Source organism: Hippocampus zosterae, chromosome 10 (assembly GCF_025434085.1).
Source record: "Hippocampus zosterae strain Florida chromosome 10, ASM2543408v3, whole genome shotgun sequence".
Taxonomy (NCBI): domain Eukaryota; kingdom Metazoa; phylum Chordata; class Actinopteri; order Syngnathiformes; family Syngnathidae; genus Hippocampus; species Hippocampus zosterae.
In genome coordinates this window covers 14983175-15004488 of record NC_067460.1, presented here as the reverse complement: position 1 = coordinate 15004488, position 21314 = coordinate 14983175, and the positions used below count along the sequence as shown (strand labels likewise).

Sequence of the window (21314 nt, the reverse complement as noted above, 5' to 3'; positions counted from 1 at the left end):
TAAAACTACATTACCCAGAAGCATGAATGAAAGCGTGAAGAGACAGGGTTTGTAAGACTTGCCGGGAGTTTTACGGCGTGTTCTGTTTCCCTGATAATTTGGTGAGTGAATTTTCTAACATTGTGAATATTTATCACATCTACGCCAATCAAGCATGTTTATCGAACAGTGTACAATTTAATACTAGGTGTTGAGTATAGTAATGAATTTTAACATAAAATTCGTGCTAGGCTAGTGTCATCGTATTAAAAATGAAAGCTAGAACATCAACGATAGAAAGCTAAGAATCTATGAAGTCCAAGCAGTCCTTGGTTACACGTTTTGTTATTCCTAGCCAGCCACGACTTTCCTTGACCAGTAACAAGATAGATAGGTAGTCAAGTCAATTTAGGGTCTGCGAATAATATTTTTTGTACTGAATCTGAAATGAATATACTGTATATTTTTCCATTTAATGGCCAATTTGTTGTGATTTTTTTTTGTGTTTTGTGTAGCAAGGTCTTCAGTCCAGTGGGAACAGCTCATTTTGTCATCGCCATGTCTTCAGACAATGCCTTGTAAGTCAAACAAAGGCATTATTTATTTAAAAATGGCAATGAAATATGCTTATTGAGATTGTGCTGGTCCTTTGATAGGGTCGTGTTGAATCTCTCGATGCAACTTGTTAAATACACCTAATGTGCATATTATTTGAACTTGTGTTTATCTTTCAAGGGATGATGATGACACCTTTAAGATCCTCATTGCTACTGATATTCATCTCGGATACCTGGAGAAAGACGCCATCCGCGGAGGTGACTCCTACACCACATTCGAAGAGATCCTGAAATGTGCCAAGACAAATCAGGTTACCCTGTCACTCTCTTATGAGTTATTGTCCGAGAGGTATTCATTTAACTTATTATCTTGGTTGTACTTTGTACATTGTTTCCACTTATAACTTTCAACCCAGGTTTATGGAACTATTTCTCCTCCAATGTAACAAAAAGTTCAAAGCAGTTTTTACATTTAGAAAATAGAAAGAATTAATTAATGGCTCAAACCAAGACTAAATAAAACAAAATCAAATAAAAGTAGTCATTATGGTGAGATTTTTAGCATTGAAGTTATTAGAGAGATTTTTCTGAAAGTGAATTGATATCATGTATCACATTTTTGAAAACGTGTCAAGATGGAAGCCCCGGCATTGCTGCTAGTGTTATTGGTGATGATATGCTTCGTGTGTACTGTCCTTGTACTCAGAAAATACTCTGACGCACCGACGCAAATACCTTTTTACCAGCCTAACTTAGCTGCATGCTAGGTGCAACTTGCACTCGGAATGTGCTTGACTCTCTTCTTAATCCTTGTTTAATGACAGGTGGATTTCATCCTGTTGGGAGGTGATCTGTTTCATGAGAACAAGCCGACACGCCGATGCCTCCACACCTGTATTACTATGCTGAGAAAATACTGCATGGGCGAATCGCCCATAAACTTCAACATACTCAGTGACCAGACGGTTAATTTCAACACGACACAGTAAGTCCATCTGCGTTTTTCCGCCCACGTCCTGTTCACTGCACACCATGTGATGTTTTCCTCTATGTGTCTTCAGGTTCCCTTGGGTTAATTATCAGGATGAAAATCTAAACATTTCCATTCCCGTGTTTAGCATACATGGTAACCACGACGACCCGACTGGGGTGAGTACCCTCGGGTAAAGTTTCTAATCCCTCATTACAGCGACAAAACACTTTTGTGTATAACATAAAGCTGTGACTTGACTGAAGGAAGTTCTTCCCTTCACTTAAACATAGTTTCCCGGCTACACAATGCCAAATTATTATTTTTACAGCAGACATGCTTGGGCTCACCGTGCTCGAAAGATTAGCATGTACGTGTGGTCTAATGCGGTGTTCGTCTCTCGAAGGCTGAAGGGTTGTGCGCGTTGGATCTCCTCAGCGCCTCTGGTCTCGTGAATCACTTTGGTCACTCTCAGTCACTGGAGAAGATTGAGATCAGCCCCATCCTCTTGCAGAAAGGCAACAGCAAGCTGGCTTTATACGGTCTCGGTATGAGCATGTGGGCCATTCCAGACAACTTTTAAAGTCTTGATGGGTTGGGATAACGCATGTGTGTATTCTGTTTGTGTAGGTTCCATCCCAGATGAGCGTCTCTACAGGATGTTTGTCAATAACCATGTGACGATGTTGCGCCCCAAAGAAGACCAAGATGAGTGGTTTAACCTGTTTGCCATTCACCAGAACAGGTTTGAAACTGCTTAATATATTCACTCTGCACAAGAACAACGTGATTTTATCACTGGCAATCAGCGAAAAAGGCAATGAAGATTATATACTTTGTTGTGCCAGTAAACTAAAGTACGTTATATATTTTGGTACTGTATGGTACGTCATTATTAAACGTTTAATCTGGGTGTCTACAGATCCTAAAAAATGGGCTTTCACAAATTAATCATTATACCGGTATACTGTATGTTCCTGAACTTTCCTTAAAAATGCCACTGACAATATGCTACCTTGACATATTTTGGGGAAGGGCGACATTCTAAATAACGTGACTTTTAGACTCTGTAGAAATGTTTCATACTAACTTTATATACAATAAACTATGAAAAATATGCTAAAAAAATATTTATCAGATGCCATCCATTATTAGCACCCTTCATTGTTCAATAGACAATCATAAAAATATCTACTTTGAGACATTCTTCATCCTTAGTTTCTACAGTGAATCATCCTCTCTGCATTGTGTACTTTGTGTCCAGGAGTAAGCACGGCCCCACAAACTACATCCCTGAGCAGTTCCTGGATGAGTTCCTTGACTTGGTGGTGTGGGGTCACGAGCACGAGTGTTTGATAGCACCGAGCAGAAATGAACAGCAGCTTTTCTACGTAACGCAGCCTGGCAGCTCCGTAGCCACCTCGCTGTCTCCCGGAGAGGCGACCAAGAAGTAACGAAACACACACGCGCAATCAGTCAAGGCCGTGTTGGAAGGTCATAGCAGCCAAATCGCACTCTTTACGTGTAGACACATCGGGTTGCTGAGGGTGAAAGGACGTAGAATGAACCTGCAGAAGATCCCCCTAAAGACCGTACGTCAGTTCTTTATCCAAGATGTGGTGCTCTCAGACTACCAGGACGCGTTCACAGTGGATACGCCCAATGTCATAAAGAAGGTGGAGAACCTTTGCCACGCTAAGGTACTCACTGTCTAATCCACTGATTTCCAACCCTTAATGTGCCAACATCATCCAATGTCACATAATTGTTGTGAAAATTATTTATTTACAATTTTTTCATGGTGTGTCTTGAGATTTTTGTAATTAAAAATAAATATATGCCTTGGCTCAGTTAACATCGGAAAGCAGCCATGTAATCCACAAAGACCACTTAAAAGTCATCTCGTTTGTCACGTCTGTGTCTCGTGATGCTTTGCAGGTCAATGAGATGCTAGAACAAGCCGAGAGGGAGCGATTGGGATGTCCGCTAACTCCCGAGAAACCGCTCATCCGCCTCAGGGTTAGCTTGAGCCGCTCCTAAAAATCATCCACTCCGATTACTGCCAGAGTTCACATTTGATCCTTCTCCTTAGGTCGACTACACCGGCGGATTTGAGACCTTCAACACTTCCCGCTTTAGTCAAAAATACGTGGAACAGGTGGCGAACCCAAAAGACCTTATTCACTTTCTCCGATGTAGAGAGAAAAAGGAGCGAATCAAAGGTTCGACTGAATATTGTGCAGAGTCGTGGGGCCCGCCATTACCCATGGATTGAATTTGATATCATGTTTTCATTGTCAGCCATTGATTAATGCACCCAACCGCCTCTGTTTTCTATTATATTTTCTAGAAACAACAAACAATGCCTGCAAATATTGTTGAGGGTGTCATTTAAAGTAAGATATATAGTCAAGATTATACTAAAAAATAAAAACGCATATGGACAAACAACTATTGATAATTATCCCAGGCAATTAAAGGGGTTACATATTGGTATGCATTTAGGACTTTTTAAAAACTAGAAAGCGTTTGCGTGAAGCCGACGTGCTAACCACTGGAATACCGGGCCACCCAACAACTAATTCAATACATTTAATATGCCACCTGGAGAAAAAAATGGACAAAATTTGCATGCGCTCCTTTTTTCTCCTCGATACATTGCCAAGTTAGCCGTTTGGGACTCTGTATCGTCAGATGCTCAGAATCTGGGTACTCAGACGAGGGTGCAAAAAAAAATAAAATTGGGGCATCCCTAGTGACATGCCATATCTGAACGTTGTTGTTTTTCTGTGTTTTATTCTTAGATGAATTGAGTGTTGACTACAGCAGGGTACTAAAAACAACAGCAGTCGAGGGGCTGAGAGTAGAGGACCTGGTGAAGCAGTACTTTGAAGCAACTGAGCAGGTGTGATAAAAACACACCCACGCACTACACATTATCTCCTTTCCTAACACTGTGTCTTCAATGTTCCCACAGAAGGTGCAGCTGTCGCTCCTGACAGAACATGGCATGGGCAAAGCCCTTCAGGAGTTTGTCGACAAAGATGAGAAAGACGCCATCGAGGAGCTGATCACCTACCAGCTCGAGAAGACGCAGCGCCACCTCCAGGGCCGGAGTGTAATCACAGAGCAAGAGATCGACGAAGAGGTCAGCGGTTAGCGTTGAAAGTATGGTCAGCAGCAGCGAGCAAGCTCACAAGTGTGTCATTGTGTGTTTCAGATCAAGCGAATCAGAGAGTCCAAAAAGAACACAATGGAGGAAGAAAATGAAATCGATGAGGTTTGTGAGCTGAGCATGAACCGGGACTTAAGATGTTTACATACATTGCGCTCCTCCGTCTTCCTTTAGGCGATTAATAGAGCCAAGGCTCACCGCTTGGAGCGCGGACAGACCGCACTGGACATCAACATGTCAGACCCGCCGAGCGACGTGGATTCTGACCAAGACGCTCCACCTGCCAGAGGAAGAGGTCGAGGGACCAGAGGGCGGGGGCGAGGAAGAGGTGAGTCCTCAGCTGATGATGCAAAGGTTTATTTTAGGTTTGTTGTTTTGTCAATGACAACAACGTGGAAAAGAAATCATCTGCATTGAAATCCCACTTATTCACAGTTCGCTATTTACAAATTCAAATTGAAATCATATTAACATGTTAGCGAGTGCTATTGAAAATGGATGGATGTACTGGTATGGTTTTAATCAATTAAAAAGGCAAAGAATTTAGGAAACTATTCTATTGTTTTGATTTGAAGAGAATGATACACTTCCGAGCCAACAGGGGGCACTCATAACACATGCACATCAGCTCTGTTCTTATTTTCATGTGAAGTTGTAAAAATGAGAGGTGTCGATAAAGTAACATTATTGACGTACAAAAAGAAAATGGACGTCAACTTCTAGCCTGACTTTATTCTTTTTGTGTCTCTTTTTTTAAATAAGATGTGCTGTATCCAAAATGTTGGATCGTAGAAAAAAAACAACAGGAGAGGAAAAAATGCTGTGTACTCTCGTGCACTATCGTCAGTTTAATCTGCTACCATCCAGGTGCTAAAGCCTCGGAGCCGAAATCCTCCACACGAGGAGCTTCCAAGAAATCCCAGATGACGAGCCAGAGCAGAAGCATCATGCAAGGTGTGTGAGGTTGCGTTTCAAAGTTAACAATGCGGGCGAGTGTGTGTGTGTGGCTGCTCCAAGTGCACCATTTTGATCTCCACCTTGTTCACTGTTCAGCGTTTCAAGCTCCGTCCCAAAGACCTTCTCGGAGCACATTGCCCACATCCTATGCAGAAGATGATGTAAATCAGACACTCCACATTCATGCTTCATGTGTCTGTTCTTCTGAATAATGGTCTCTCGTTCTCACTTCTTCAGCTAACCATTGATGACTCGGATGAAGACGTACCTGTAATGAAAACTCGGCCCTCCTCCAAGTATGCTTGTTTTTCTTGACTAAGACGTTTTTTTAAGGCCGCATGTTCAAAGAATTGTTCTAATTCACAATCGGGAAAATAATGATGACATTGATACTGGCAGAAAAGAATGTATGTCATACAAAAATGCTCTGAGCTAAATGTCTTCACACTCAAGTGCAGAAGACAACTGTGAACAATTGAGGTTAGGCTACTGGTGCTTGTTGAGAAATACACACAACGCCATGTAGTGTTTGTTTTGTGTATCAGGTCCAGATGTAAGTAATTGGAAATAGAAGCGGAACTTAATTGGCCTCACTTTTCCAATACATTTGGAAGGGAGTGTGTGAGCATATCTTCATTCCAACTCATGTTGATTTAGGTCCATTTTGCCATCCTGCAGACCTCAATGTACCCGTTCACTTTTGATCAAACAGGGTTGTACATTGCATGCAATATTTTAATATTTTTCAACAAAATTATTTTTACTTTAAAATGGTTCCGATATTCCAACAAAAGTCTGTTTGTGTGTTAAAAATGCGTTGTGTCTGTCCAAATTAATCCTGAATTCTCACTGCGAAGTAGCCCAATCCCTAATGCAGCCTCTTATTTCAAACCTGACATCTCAAACGGTTAGTTAAAATCAATATCTCCTCTGAATCACCTCAGGGCCGCATCAACGTCGTCATTCTTGCGAGAAAGTTCTCAGAGCCAGTCGTCCAAAGGAGTGAGTTTTGATGACAGCGATGAGGTAAAGCAGTGCAACATTCCGTTTTATTGTGTATATACATTTCATCTCATGTCACTAACCTTTGCTTTTCTCATTTTCCCACGGTCAGTTGTTTATCCCTGTCTTTTATTTCTCTTTCAATGCAGGATGATCCCTTTAAAGGCCCTGCACGGCGTGCAAGGAGATAACTACAGCCGCTTCCCACATAAAAGCCCATGTTCTTATTGTTGAAGCTAAGTTTTAAGGCTGCTCTGCATCGATGTTCTGAGAGCCTCGAAGCTGCATGTAATGTTTCCGACCACTACAAAAGTTCAATGCCACTTGTAGCATGACATAGGATCATTTAAAGCTCTTCATTACATCTGTTTTAATGATATGATAAAGCAGGAGATGTTCTCGAATTAAAACGTTGCATACAAACTTGGATTTATGTGTTTTCTTCAAACTTCAAAACAGTGGGCGTTAAATGGATCCCCGGGGAGAGAAATGTTCAAGGTAAGAGACTGAAAATTGGAATACACGGTGAAAGTTGGGTGGATGCAGTCACCGGGTTTCCATTTGGAGTGTGAAATCTGACCCAGAAATTGTTTGACTCCTTTATTGTTCATTGTTGACATAGTAGACTGTTCCGTTGTTAGCATTGTGTCAGGGTGTTCCACTGGCAACCGAATACCAAAAATAATAGTATTGTAATATATATATTTTTTTTGAAGGTGACCATTGTGCTGTTGAGTTGTTACTAAAATTCTGCAGCTCATAGGAAGTAATATTTTTAACCTTAAGAGTGCTCAAAGAGTGACATTTAAAAACATAACATGTAAAAAAAAAAAAATAATAAAACCGATTGCCTGAAAGTAACAGGTAAGTTACCCGGTATGTACCAAATGAAGTGTTTGACTGTACTGTCTTGTAATTTAAGGAAGTCTTTATTACTCACATTAAAAAAAAAAATACAGCTCGAAAGATATTTACAGGAATTAAGTCAACATACATTTTATTATTTGCTAATGTCTTCCAGTTTATTACATTGACTATCTAATTTAATCAACCACAGCCACTATGATTTTTTTGGGGATGATTTTATGCCTACAAGTGTAACTGCGACTTTAAAACTTGAAGGTGTACTAATATCACAACGTGGCTGAATAGACATTAATATACACCAAGAATGAGGTGAGGATGCCGTGAACTCAAATCCTCTCTACTTGTATTATTTACTCACACATACAGTTATTATTGAGTCAGTCAAGTAATTCTCACTTTTGACTTAAAGTGCTTGGTTGATTTTTTTTTTCTGTTATGTGCTAAAGTGATTCATCCACCCATTATTGAAGAGTAACTGAATCTGTGACATCAATGATTTCAACCAGTGCAATAATAAAGACATTAACCTGAATTGTTCCTTATGTGAGACTTTGTAGCTATCATCTCATAGTGCATGATATCATAGTCACGGAACATATTGTAAATAGCAAGTCAAAGAAAGATAAGGGTCATTCCAGAACCGGACATTTGTGTAAAAGATATTCCCAAATTATAATTAAAATATCACATAGCTCTTTAGCACCCCCAAAAATAGTGTTTATTCCCCTCATCTTTGCCTCTTGTTGACCAATTTGCATATCCAATTTAACAATTTTTTTTTTGTGTGTTTATTATCTGACCTTATGTAAACTGTTTTGTGAAGCGCTTTGTTACAGCTGCACCTGTTGTAAAAACGCAATATAAATCAGGATGTATTGTAAATGGTTTGGGGGGGTTCGGGTATAATTTTGGAAATGGTATGTCGGTGTTATCACAGACGTAATTAAAATTGTAGTAATTATGCGATGACGCTTAACATTAGCATTAGCATTTACTGTTAATGGAGCGTAGTAGTTACTGTTTGTAAAGCAATTGTAAAAGACACTTAATATTTTTATAATATTGAAAATATTTTTCAGAAGCCTGAATATTTGTAACAGGGTTGCGGCAAGCTCAGCAAAATGTGATTTGACAAATTAAATGCCTCATAAAAAAGGGTAGGGTACTTTCGGTGGATGAGGTGAATATATTATATCATCCAGCCATCCATTTTTTGATCCGCTTATCCTCACGAGGGTCTGTCCTAGCTTTCTTCAGGCAGTAGATGGGGTACACCCTGAACTGATTGCCAGCTGATCGCAGTAAATTATGTTTCATTACCGGTACTTTTTTTTTTCATTTTTGGGGGTAAAAAAACAGTTTTTCCAAAACTCTATCCCCAAATTACCACCAATTCTGGAATGACCCCAACAATATTCAGTTGGCGTACCTCAGATGCTTAGATGAAATCTCTGCAGACATTTATCTAACATTTTTTTTTGTTTTTTTCACAGAAAAAAAAGCCTACTGTGAAAATTCCATGCATCCCAGTTTCACTTGCCCCATGAGAAACAATAACCTGAAGTAAGCTCCACTTCGTTGCATCTCATTGCTGTGTCGCATAAATTTGCCTCTAGCCACTTGATAATCACGTCTCCACGTGTAGTTAGGTCTCGCAGTAGGTTGTCAAGAGTGGAGCTGCTCATGGGTTTTTCTGGAAGGGAAAATAAAAATGACCACATTTGAATTGAGAAGCGCACACATGATTCAACATGACAAGAGCTGTTTAAAAAGAATGTAATGCTGAGATTAAATTGATACTCTCAGTCGGGCATTTACGTTAGTGTGCAAACCATCCCAAAACTGTTTATTTAATTCCAATAAATCCTAATTTATGTTTATTACCATATGTCAGTGATGGTCATGAGAGGCAGAATAATCAAAAGTTCTTCACAGAAGGTACTGTGCAATAAATCTGTTTCCCAACCCGTTGCCATACATACAACTAAGTGATAGGTTTGTGTCCAATTAAACAGGCCCAGGTTACACAATTTCGAGTAAATAGACACAAGGCTGTCAGTATAGGAAGTACTTATTGTGACTTTTTTGTTTGGTGGTGTGTCATGAGATTTAAAAAAAAGTATGTAAAATATTTACCTTGGCTTGTGAAAGTTTGGGAAACTTCAATTAAACTGCATAATTGAAATTCAATAAAAATATTCCAACTGATTTAATTTTGAAAATTGATTTAAAAATACATTTCTGGCACTATCGGTCTAAACTGATACATTCCTGATGACCATGTTATAAGCCCTTATGTTTTACTATCTTTGATTGTCAGCCTTTGTTGAAATATTTTAAAGTCGTCAACACTTTCATGCTGATACTGAGTATTGAACTATAACATAGCATTACCTCAATGATGGTGTGAATCCAATTGAGCATTTCCTCTACGTTGCAGTAGACGCCTGGACGCCCCTCCCTGGCACAGCCGACGCCCCAGCTCACCACCCCAATTAGGTACCATTTGGATGAGGTGAAGTGCACCAAGGGCCCCCCGCTGTCACCCTAAGGTGTGAAGAAGCACCACGAACATTTGAACTCTCTCCCAAAAACGTCCTTTGGTGTGTTCTCATGCTGCGGTTACCTGACATGCGTCCACTTTACCCTCCAGAAAACCAGCACAGATCATCCTATTGGTGATGGCGCTGCCATACACAGTAGGGCTGGCACACTTGTTCCTTTCAATGAGCGGAATGTTGGCTTTCTGCAGCGATGACGAGATGATTCCTGAAGGCAACATGAGAGTATGCAATTTGCGGCATGTGAAACACCATGCATGTCTGTTTTTTAATGTCAACATAATAATGATGAGGTCGTTCACCATTTTCCTCCAGGTAGCCCCAACCGGTCACCACCATCGAGGCTGTAGGAGGAAGGTCGAAAGCTTTTGGGGGAAGACAAACTGGCATCCGGCTCACTGGAACATATCAGTACAGAAGTGTGTTCATGAGCAAATGTAAGCCTAAAGTTACTCACTGTTGCTTTACTTCTATAGAATTGATTGTTTTAGGCCATACTTGAAAACTTCTTTTTGGGGTATTAAAATGTGATCAGCTATTGCCAGACATCTGATTAGTTCGACTTGGATAATATAATACAGTACTTAGGTGTCGCAATCTAGGCCAACTTTCTGAGTCATCCATCCATTTTTGAACTGCAGTTTCTGGGGTATTTTTGCGGGTTTTGAAGCCTGGTTTCATTTGAAATGGACGAATCAGGAAAAGTACTGAGTGCAAAAGTGGACTGGCCTCCATATGTCCAAATTGTCGATTTTGATTTTGATATGCTGTTTGTGTATTTATTTCTGCCCTTAACTTAAAAATAACCAAAACGGTGTTATCTTCCTTTAGTTCTCAATGGCTCAAATCACGTATATCTACTTCATGTTTCTTACTAAAATCCTTTCTAAAATTACAAATTGTGTTCACAATTGAAGCCACTCACTGAGTGCAAGCATGTTTTTCACCAAACAGCTTTGTGAAAAGAATTGAATAAATCAAATATTTTTGAATTGGCTTCTGGCTTCAAACCTATCGATCCATCAGTTTGATCCAGATTTAATGTTGGCTCTCATTAGATCGGGTCTTATGGGGGGAGTAAAATGTCAATTATTCAGAAGAATTTTTATTTACACAATTTGAATTTTTTTACAAATTAATTACATTCATTAAATCATTGATTAACTGCTTTGTTGTAATTAACACAATAAAAATATCGGTAAAATGAAAAACAATTAGAAATACATTTAACACATCTAAAATAATTATCATACCTATTTAAAATTATAGTGATTTTATTAACAAATTAAACCATTTCACATCTAAACATATATATTTTTTAACCTCATCTGCTGCACAAATGTTTACCCACATTAGCCACACATTACCTGCTTTAGGTGGTGCAGGCATACCAAATGTGGTCTGCGAGACAAGGCAGGTGATTCAATTGGTGCATAAATATATTTGCCACTAGAGGGCAGCCATACAAAACATTGGGAGTACCCCTGGCTACAGTATTTCATTGTTTGGAAGGAAACTTTTTTGTGGGGGGTCTTTTACTACTTGCACTTACCTCCTACTGTGATTGGACTTGTAAGTCTCATGAGTGCTATATCATAATCATTGCGAGCTGGGTCATAGTTTCCGTTTAGGATGATTCTGTCCACAGAGGAACCTCCCAAGCTACCCATGTAGGTCCGGCCCGACACCACTTTCCAGCGACTTAGCTCCTTTTTACTGCTGCAGGGCCCATAAGAAAATGGGAATGAGTTGACGTGAGTCACAGGTGCATGACATGGACAAACAAACGTCAAATGAGAGCAACACTACTGACCCGGCGAAGCAATGAGCTGCGGTGATCACCCAACGTAGCGTCACGAGGGAGCCTCCGCATGTGTGCTGGCCGCCCTGCTGCAGGCTTACTTGCCACGGCCAGTCCTCTATGGTAGCATCCGTACCCCCAACAATGCGGTTCCGAGCGTCTCCCTCACCACAGTCTGACAAGAAAACATCAAACATTGCAGTTTTGTGCAATGACACACTCTAGTCTCATAAGCCCCATAGTGAGGTGAGCAATGCTCATTATCAACACCCAACCAAATTGTGTACTTTGAACACTCTACCGTTAATTAAGGACATTAACTCTGCTTTGACAGGCCAAACCAGGTTGAACTAGTTTCTTTTATTCTGCAAACTGTTTTTTTGGATCTTAATGACTCACAAGATGTGCTCATTCATGTGTTTGCTAAAGGCTTTGCAGTCAACAGCGACATGTATGGGCCTGTTAGTCAAACCAGTTCCACAAACACGTCACCAACCCCCCATAAGATGACATGCTGTTAAGAGAAAAAACAAAAATTAGTAACATAAGCTATGTATCTAAAAATAGCACCAACCTGAACAGGATAAAGAAACCACAGCCCCGGATCTGCATGCACTCCTATAGGAGGTTGAAGAATTCTTAAAAACTATCATTCAACCACACAATGAGCTATACGTTGACCAAAATTGCGTACACAAACAATATTATGCTTGGTTTCAACTCAATTAATATGTCAAATCATTGAAAAGCATCGGCCTTGAGAAGAAAAGGAACAAAAACCGGGAACAGAAACTTGTTTGCGTGACATTTAGTGTGGGGGAAATGAAACGTGAAAAAAAAACCAGCACGGCGCTGAAAATAAAATGAGAATATTTGGTTTTGAAGTGCTAAAAGGCAGAATTGGTTCCTGTTTTGGTTTAATGACTACAGTATTTCAAAAGCACATGATAAAAATATTTCGGGGCCACCTCATCATTGATTTTTGTTTGGCGTGTTTGCCGTGCACCTGCTGTTGGATGATAGCATTCACTCAAAACTCTTTTTTACTCATCAAGAGATTTTGCATAATTCTCCACTTCCGACTTTGGGATAACATGAGTTTGGGGAAGAAAGGTTTAAATATGTTCCCACGTGACTCTAACCCAGTGCACAACGCAATTCACCCATTTCCTATGCTGCTCAAATTTTCAGGATCCTGGCAGTTGCTGAAGCTTATAAGAGTTAAAAATACAGACTGCAAGTTTTCCAGTCAAATCACAGGACGATCGTGAACAGCCTACTGAAAAATCTAAGAAGGTTCCTGTTGTTTTCGGAAAATCAAAGAACTCCAGGATTAACTCGAGCGGAGATTGTGAGTTTTCCCTCACTTAATCTCTTCTTGACAAATATTCCATTGTCAATTCCTCTAGGAATATTCCTCTAGTGCCATTTCGTAACGTGGAGTTTCACTCACCGGTCAACTGTAGCTTGGTGCACAGGCGTGTTTCCCGTCCCTGACCTTAGTGCAGTAAATGGTCCAGATTTCAGGTTCGATAATAACGTGTTCACCGGCACAGTGATGCTACGTGGTTTACTGCCAACGAGGAAAGGACACAGCGTTAGAGATTGAATATGAGGTGATTCTGAATTATTCTGACACCGTTTTGGAACTGACTTGGTGTATCCCAGTTGCGTGCACGCCGTCTGTGTGTGCTTATCGGTCCAGCCTTCGCTACACACACTCCTCCAGCCGGAGCTGGGGTTGTACACCTGCAGGACGCTCTGACGGGTCATGAGACGGACTGCAGAGATGTATAATCAAAGGAGATCTTTTTCTTTTTTTTTCCCCCTTAAAGTTCTGGTGACAGACAAGCGAACACGGAGATGGTTCCTTGGTTCTACCTGGGAAGGTAGTGTTGACCTTGAGGCTTGACAAGCACGTTTGTTCGTCTTCTCCTCCTGTGCAGTCGTCCGTTCCATCGCACGCTTTATCCAACGGAATGAATTTAAACGACTTTGTGCAAAAGAAGTACTTGCTGTCGATCAGCTGCTTGACTGAAAGGAAGAAACGATTCACAAATCATGACTTGATTTGATGATGTGATGACAAACAGCCCCTTTTCCATTCGGCGGTCCGGTTCAGCTCAAGACATTCTGGGATGCAAAAGTTTTGTAGGCGAGCAAAGCGACTGATGCATGTACCCCTTTTTGGCAACTTCCCATTACGGTACCAGTCAAGAGTGTGTGCTGACCCCGGTTGGGCCATAGCTACATTAACCCATCCTTGCCAGGTCATGGTTGACTAGCTGGTAAATAGTGGGTGGACGGGCACTCAGCAGAACTAAAAATAAAATCTATCAGTGAGGGGCCACAAATTGGCAGTGTGTCATCAAAGAAGACAGACAATGGACCCATTGGTAGATGTAGCACCTGAGTGGCTTTGAAGGTGAAGGAAGGTTGCAACATCCATCCATCCATTTTCCGATCCGCTTATCCTCACAAGGGTCGCAAGGACGTGCTGGACCCTTTCCCAGCAGTTTTGGAGCAGTAGGCAGGGTGCACCCTGAACTGGTTGCCAGCCAATTGCAGGGCACACAGAGACAAACAACCATTCGTTCTCACACTCACACCGAGGGACAATTTAGAGTGTTGGGTACAGCAACATCTTCACGATAAAGAGAATCACGCATAGGCATCTCCAAAGAGATTCCCTTGGCATTAAATGGAGACCATTATTCATGACTTGACGGATTGATGCCTTCAGCACTGTACCTAAATAGTGGCGCTACACTGAATAAGATACCGAGGCAGGAATTTGCTGACTTTTGACAAGTGTCAGTGTTGAGTTGATTATGAAGGGGGCAGGTGAATCCTGCCTCTTATGTTCCCACCTCCGATATGGCAGTCTGCAGTGTGCAAGTGGTTAGTGACCCAGGAACACAAATCAACATTTAGTTTTACTTAGTTTCCATTCCCCCACCCCTTTGTTGAATGTACGGTATCTCATTCCAACATGTACCAATGTGAGCTGAACTTAACTGTACTGCTTGCTGGAAAAATGGCAAAAAAAAAACCGATCGTGTCTGTCCGATCGCGTGACTCACTAAAATATCCCGCGGTGACCAGGATCCCCAGCAACACCACAACTGCTGCTATCGTCAACAGCACCTTCTTCGTCTTAGACGCCTTTTCTTTCTGAGTCTTTGGAGCCGTCATGGGCCTTCTGTGACGGCCTGGCCGTGGAACCACTGTAAGAGAGGCGTGAGATAAACAACAAACGATAACGCAAATATTCCTGAATTTCGACAGGGCGTCGTTGAATCACCTTACCTACGTGCTTTGGGTTCAACGGTCTTGTGCTTTCTTCAGGAGACGGATTGGCCTGACAACGCCACAAAAACAAATGGTGAGCACTATTCCAGAAACATAATGCTGTTTATGAGTTTGTCCAACGTGGAATCCGCTGCGTGTTCACAGTCCTTTGCTATTATTGAAGCTCCAATCACTTCTGCAGCGACAGTATGTGTATTCAAATGGATGTGGTGGAAATTTACCTAATTTGTACAAACCAGTTGTGATGCATAATCAGTTTTAGCAGATCTTGTTCTTCCTGGAACCCGGGTTTAAATGTCTACATCTATATTGTTATAGATTTTTTTTGTTTTCAATTTTGTGGAGGTCCAACCCCTCCAAACTGCCACCTCAATCACAGTCATAGAACTCTTTCCCAAAACAGGTTAACGGCACACTCTAAATTGTCCCTTGGTATGAATGTGAGCGTGGATGGTTGTTCGTCTCTGTGTGTCCTGCGATTGGCTGGTTCAGGGTGTCCCCCACCTTCTGCCCGAAGATGGCTGGAATAGGCTCCAGCACCCCCCAGGACCCTTGTGAGGATAAAGCGGATCGAAAAATGGATTGATGGATGGATGGAGATGGACATCTTACGCTTCCGGTGAGAGGTGTGGCACTAAGTACAATGGTCACGTAGTACCCAGGAAAACCCACCCAAGAACGGGTCGAGATCAGTTCTTTTCTTATACCATAGTAACTTATTTTCTGTCCAAAATCTTCACCACTGTAATAACCGCTGTCTCCGAAAGGGTTAAATCCACAAATATGCATCCTTGCCGGAAAATGAGCTCAAGTGTTTGTAGCTTTTGACACCGACTGGATTTTTTACACACTCGGATTTAAATCTTCTGTTAGGTTTGTGATTAGATATTCTTGAAACATGCAATAATACGCGTCACAGAAAGAGGACGACACTCTGAGCCAATTTGTGTCTTAATATACACTAAAATACCCGTAGAGCTAATAATAAAGTCGCGGCTTGGAGTTTGAAGCGGATTACGTGGGACAGGAGAAGTGAACTAATCTCTTTTCGTCAATGGATGCTACAGCTTTGTGTTTGCTTTCAAAACTTAGCTTGTAGCAGACGTGTGCACATTTTCAGCATGACGTCTCTGATCCACTGGAGAAAGGACACTTTGATCCTCTCCTCTTTCATCTAGAACTGCTTCAGACAACAAAGTGTATGCAGAAAATTGGTGAAGATTGAACGACTGTCTGTGTCCTATGTGTTGTCTTGTGTTATTTTTGTTAATTTGACTTCAAAATGGCGCCGCGAGAGTGGCTGCCTTTCCAGCAGCTCCTTTATTTTGTTGTTCTACTTCTTACTTTCATAACTTTGCTGCTGTGAATTGGGAATTTCTCCATTGTGAGACTAATAAAGGTTTTTTTTATCTTATCTTATCTTATCTTATCTTATCTTATTCTGGAACTGTAATGTAAGCCATACAGTTCTGAAAAGACTCAAAGGTCCAGTAGGATTTAGGTTGCCACCCTAATGGTTTTCTATTGACATTTGGATAATAATTGTAAAGATCTTTTTTTTTTAATAACGTAGATTTTTTATTCCTTGTTCTTTTTGGTGATTGGTTGGCAACCTCACCAAAATAAACGGAGATTGTCTCCTGCTCACCTGTGACGCTCATGAGGATGAGCCCCCCATCCCGCTTCCTCCAAAAGTGGATCTATAGGCTTTTTTTTTAACAGCCATAATCTAATTCGCATATATTCCATTGAAGCAGCATTGATGGTGCATGCCTCTATGACTCTGTCATGAGAACAACGAAATGAACGCAGATTTTTTTTTTCTCATTTGAAGGTAGAGAAGATGAGTCATGTGTTTCAGTTTTTTGAAGAGCTTACTTATATGTAGGTCACATCTAAGAGCCTTCGCCTGTTTGTGAATTGGAGAAACCTTGAGGAATTGGAAGTGAAACATGCAAAACAACATCTTGGATATATTTGTGTGCGTGTGCGTGTGATTGGTCTCTCGTTGGCGTCTTTTTTTTGGCCCTCCAGAATTTGGTTGTCACCTTATCAAGCTCAGAAACTTTCACATTGACATTAATTGGTATATATATTTTAAATTTGTGAATGAAGACCTTTTCAATTAATAACTTCAAAAGGTATTATAGGTAAAGAGAACATAATTGTTGCCTTTTCAAAAAGTTGCATTTTAACATGTACGTTCCTTGAACGTTCCTCCCTCCGAATCTGATCTTGTGCTTGAATCGTATCGTGCTCCCCACGTATCCAGTTGTCTTTTATCGGCGATGCGCACGCATAACAATCACTTGAGACTAGCCTGTGCTTCACAAAAGGAAAACATGACGTTTGCAACCCTCCACTAATCGACACCAATTTCAGACAGCTGTGTTTCGGAGCGTAAAAAGGCACCACGCGCAAACGTCTACTTAAACCACTCAATGCTGACTGATACACAATTAAAATGTATTTTGTTGCAGAAAAAAAAGGCACCATATGGAAACATCTGCTAAAATATAACTCCCCGCTAACAACTTAGCGGCAGGTAGATGATATTTTCAACCGCTGTGAACCAGCATTTGCCGTTTAGTCCGTGTTAGGGACCGGTTGAGCGCACAAAAACCATCAGCACTTTTGTGGTTGCGTGCTTGTGAACAAACCGGTTGATAAAGATTAATACAATGGGTTTGTTTTGTTTTGAGTTTTTTTTTGTCAACAAATTTCCACTTTCAGCTTTATACTCACCCACATGATGCAGTGATCTGTCTGTCCTATAAAGTGTCCAAAGAACCTCCCCTCTGGGGTAGCACTCTGAGAATTTCACAGGTCACCAAAAATGCTGCGTTCCCTTCCTCTCTTTTGCCTCACTTCAACTTCAAAAACTGACTTGATTTTGTGTCCCTCCCCTCTCTTTCTTGTCTTTCTACAGCACTGTAACGGATACCCGCTAGAAGGGCGTCTGACTTGGGCTTCTCTGCAACCTCAGGCCCGTCATAAAGTTCTGTGTCGCGTTGGGTTTCGAAGCTGCGCTGATTCAGAAAGTCAGAGACCTGTGACCGAGCCCTGCTAGCATACCAAACAAAAACTATTCCAGGTAACCTGACACTTGAAACCGCTTCTCTCAATCCCTACCTGTGCGCATTTCTCACTTAAGTCCCTCCCACACAATTCACCCTCTCCAAACCTTTCATACCCTCCCAGCATGCTGGACAAATTGCTTTCTGTTCCCCATTTGTACATCATCCTCACCCCCCAGTGCCGATTTTTCCAAACTGTACCCAGACATCCAACCACGAAACCACTGTTTCTCACCTATGTGCACACAATGTTGACACTGCTTGGTATAATGCATTGCTCTCGACTTGTCTCCTGAAAATAACCCCAGATCATGCGATAAACTAAAACCACATCAAAATCTCACATACGCATCAACACAAACAAGCAGACACATGCGCACACACGCAGAGACTCAGTCACACAAACACACAAACACACACACACGCTCAAAGCTTCACGCCCGTTTTCTTGCCTGTAATTTTTGACTGTCAAATCAGATGATATCAAATGTATGACTCACACTGTGAGTCGTGCCACGTCTCACAGCACGCTCGGCACAATAAGTGCGATCAAGGTGCTGGAAATATGCTCCCAAACGGTAAATATATACGATAACAATCGAGTGAGATAACAGTGGGGAGAGGTACAGTATTTCACAATATTTTACAAAGCATCATCCATGCAAAAATCTTCTTCATCTTTTCCTTTTGACTTTCCCCTTCAGGGGTTGCCACAGTGAATCAGTTGCCTCCATCTAACCCTGTTTTGTGCATCCTCTTCTCTCACGCCAGCTATTGTACCTTCATGTCCTCTTTCACTACATCCATAAACCTCCTCTTTGGTCTTCCTCTCGGCCTCCTGCCTGGCAGTTTAAGACTGAGCATCGTTCACCCTCCCTCCTCTGGACATGTCCAAACCATCTCAGTCTGGCCTCTCTGACTTTCTCTCCAAAACCTCTCACATGAGTTGTCCCTCATTCCTGATCTTATCCAACCTGGTCACTCCCAAAGAGAACTTCACCATCTTCATCTCTGCTACCTCCAGCTCTGACTCCTGTCTTTTCTTCAGTGGCACAGTCTCCAGTCTAAACAGCATGCCTGGTCTCACTGCAGATTTATACACCTTTTCCTTTCATCTTACCTGAAACTCTCACACATCACACCTGACACTTTTCTCCAGCCGGTCCAGCCCGCCTGTACACGCTTCTTCACCTCTTTTCCACACTCTCCATTGCTCTGGGCAGGTGACCCGAAGTACTTAAAATCCTCCACCTTCTTTATCTCATGCAAAAATAAAGTAAAATAAGCTCAATGACAACAGTTGCCTCCCTGGCACCAAAAGTGACAAAAGACCTTCAGTGAAGCTCAAGCTAATTGTTTCACAAATTGCCAAACATCTCAGTTCAATACAACAAAGCAATATTAAGTGTTGACATTTGATAATGGTTTTGGTTTTGATTTTAATTCGGAAATAGATTTCTTTCTTTCTCTCTTCCGTATGAGAGACGGCCCGACAAGAGGTACTTGACTAGCGTCATTGTCAGAAACAGGAGCTGTGTTGTGCTTCTTTACCAGAAGTATTAAAGTCACTAACCTTTGCACTCCAATCCAAACTTAGGAAAGCATGTAGATAGACCAGAGGTGCTTTGAATTGCATTTACGATCCACAGAATGCACTTTAAGAGATTTTACAGCCTGCGATAAAAACATGACGTGACTGTGCTTAGTGTGTCAAGCTTGTTAACCCCCATTGGCCTTGTGGAGGGTATTTAGGCTTTTTTTTCTGTAGTGCTTTTGTCCTAGGGTGTAAAGTCACAATCACAACACTTTTTAAAATATTTTTTTTTGCATGTCTCAGGGGAGGCGCAGCATCTCTAAAATGTTAAACCTGCTTCAAGAAACCTCTGGAAACTCTCAGTGGTATTTTAAAGAGAAAATAGTGTTCACTCTGCTTAATAGCTTCAGAAGGCAAAACAATGACCTCCTACCCACCCCCAAACCACGCCCAACATTTTTTTTTCAAACTGACCCAGCTAACTTGAAGAGATGCAGTTGCTAAGAAAACGACATAATTTAAACACGCTTGGCTAACTTCATAACACTTTGGGTAGCTTCTAAACAAATATCACTGCATTACTTAGTAGCTGAGCTCGAAGTGAAAAATAGTGAAATGGATTGATTCTTAGTTTTTCGAAACAGACAAAAAGTAGAAAACTCCACAAAATATGAAATAAAAATAGAAATAAATGATCAGTTTTTCCTGGTCAATACTATTATTAATAGCGCTTGAATATGTTTGACAAAAGTTTCAGACGATAAAATACCTTAAGAAAAAAATGGATTCTGACTTTATCCTTCATTTATTAAGTAAGTCAACGGTGTTGGTGCGAATGCACTTGCATCAAAACTTGAAGATGAACGAACCCGTATAACCTTTGATACACAGCATTATATAAAACACCATTGTGTGGGCTGCCTTATCGGAAACCCTGATAAGCGTGACTGGCATTGACTTATTAAAAGAGAAATGTATCAAGGATAAAACAAAGGCCTTTTTTTCTGCATTCGTTACACCAAAAAAAACCCCAAAAACGATTATGTGAAATATATTTTCAATCCAAAAACACAATAACTAATAACACAGTCGACTTTGATTTATTGCAACAAACAATGATTCAAAAGCCATGAAAATACTCAATGATCAACAAAATTCCTTTCTATACAATAATTCCCCCCTCCCCGACACCTCCCCCCAAAAAACATTCGATACAATAAATTTGCTTATACATCTTTACCTGTAATGTCGCAATCGGTCCACTGTGGCTCGTCCAATCAATGTCCAAAGCTTGAACCTGTGACTGTAAATATTCCTGGTTCCTTACGGAGCCGCTTATGTGTTCTCCACTGCAACACGCACACACCTCACACACAGCTCACACTCATACACACACACAGACAGCACATTCACCACTTAAATCGCTTGACCAACATCTCCGTGCCCAGGCATGCCTTTTGTGTAATTGGACAGCCGTCTTTAGAGCCGCATGAGGAAGTGCAGCTTAGCTTGAAAACAGCAC

At 41.1% G+C, this 21314-nt stretch overlaps 2 protein-coding genes across 4 annotated transcripts; one reads left to right on the top strand and one right to left on the bottom strand.

Annotated features, from left to right (window-relative positions):
• Positions 1 to 2: 2 nt before the first annotated feature.
• mre11a (MRE11 homolog A, double strand break repair nuclease) lies at positions 3 to 7063 on the top strand. 2 transcript variants are annotated; one of them, XM_052079199.1, is made up of 20 exons: positions 3 to 101; positions 495 to 557; positions 715 to 794; positions 1361 to 1521; positions 1598 to 1685; positions 1913 to 2054; positions 2137 to 2251; positions 2771 to 2956; positions 3035 to 3206; positions 3445 to 3525; positions 3599 to 3728; positions 4311 to 4411; positions 4484 to 4654; positions 4727 to 4786; positions 4856 to 5009; positions 5549 to 5635; positions 5735 to 5799; positions 5876 to 5934; positions 6583 to 6664; positions 6790 to 7063. In XM_052079199.1, the coding sequence occupies exons 2-20, from the start codon at positions 551 to 553 to the stop codon at positions 6829 to 6831; spliced, it is 1983 nt and encodes a 660-aa protein (XP_051935159.1). In that variant the 5' UTR covers positions 3 to 101; positions 495 to 550; the 3' UTR covers positions 6832 to 7063. The 2 variants fall into 2 exon arrangements, with proteins under 2 accessions (XP_051935159.1, XP_051935157.1); XM_052079197.1 differs by having other exon boundaries at positions 715 to 847.
• Positions 7064 to 7227: 164 nt separating this feature from the next.
• tmprss4a (transmembrane serine protease 4a) lies at positions 7228 to 21205 on the bottom strand. 2 transcript variants are annotated; one of them, XM_052079239.1, is made up of 13 exons: positions 21033 to 21205; positions 15179 to 15230; positions 14953 to 15096; positions 13751 to 13903; positions 13524 to 13650; positions 13323 to 13442; positions 12444 to 12487; positions 11882 to 12044; positions 11621 to 11787; positions 10371 to 10466; positions 10134 to 10276; positions 9902 to 10054; positions 7228 to 9200 (listed from the first exon to the last, which is right to left on the bottom strand). In XM_052079239.1, exons 3-13 carry the CDS (start codon positions 15062 to 15064, stop codon positions 9189 to 9191), a joined length of 1290 nt encoding a protein of 429 aa, XP_051935199.1. In that variant the 5' UTR covers positions 15065 to 15096; positions 15179 to 15230; positions 21033 to 21205; the 3' UTR covers positions 7228 to 9188. The 2 variants fall into 2 exon arrangements, with proteins under 2 accessions (XP_051935199.1, XP_051935198.1); XM_052079238.1 differs by lacking the exon at positions 21033 to 21205 and adding an exon at positions 17927 to 18312.
• Positions 21206 to 21314: the final 109 nt, after the last annotated feature.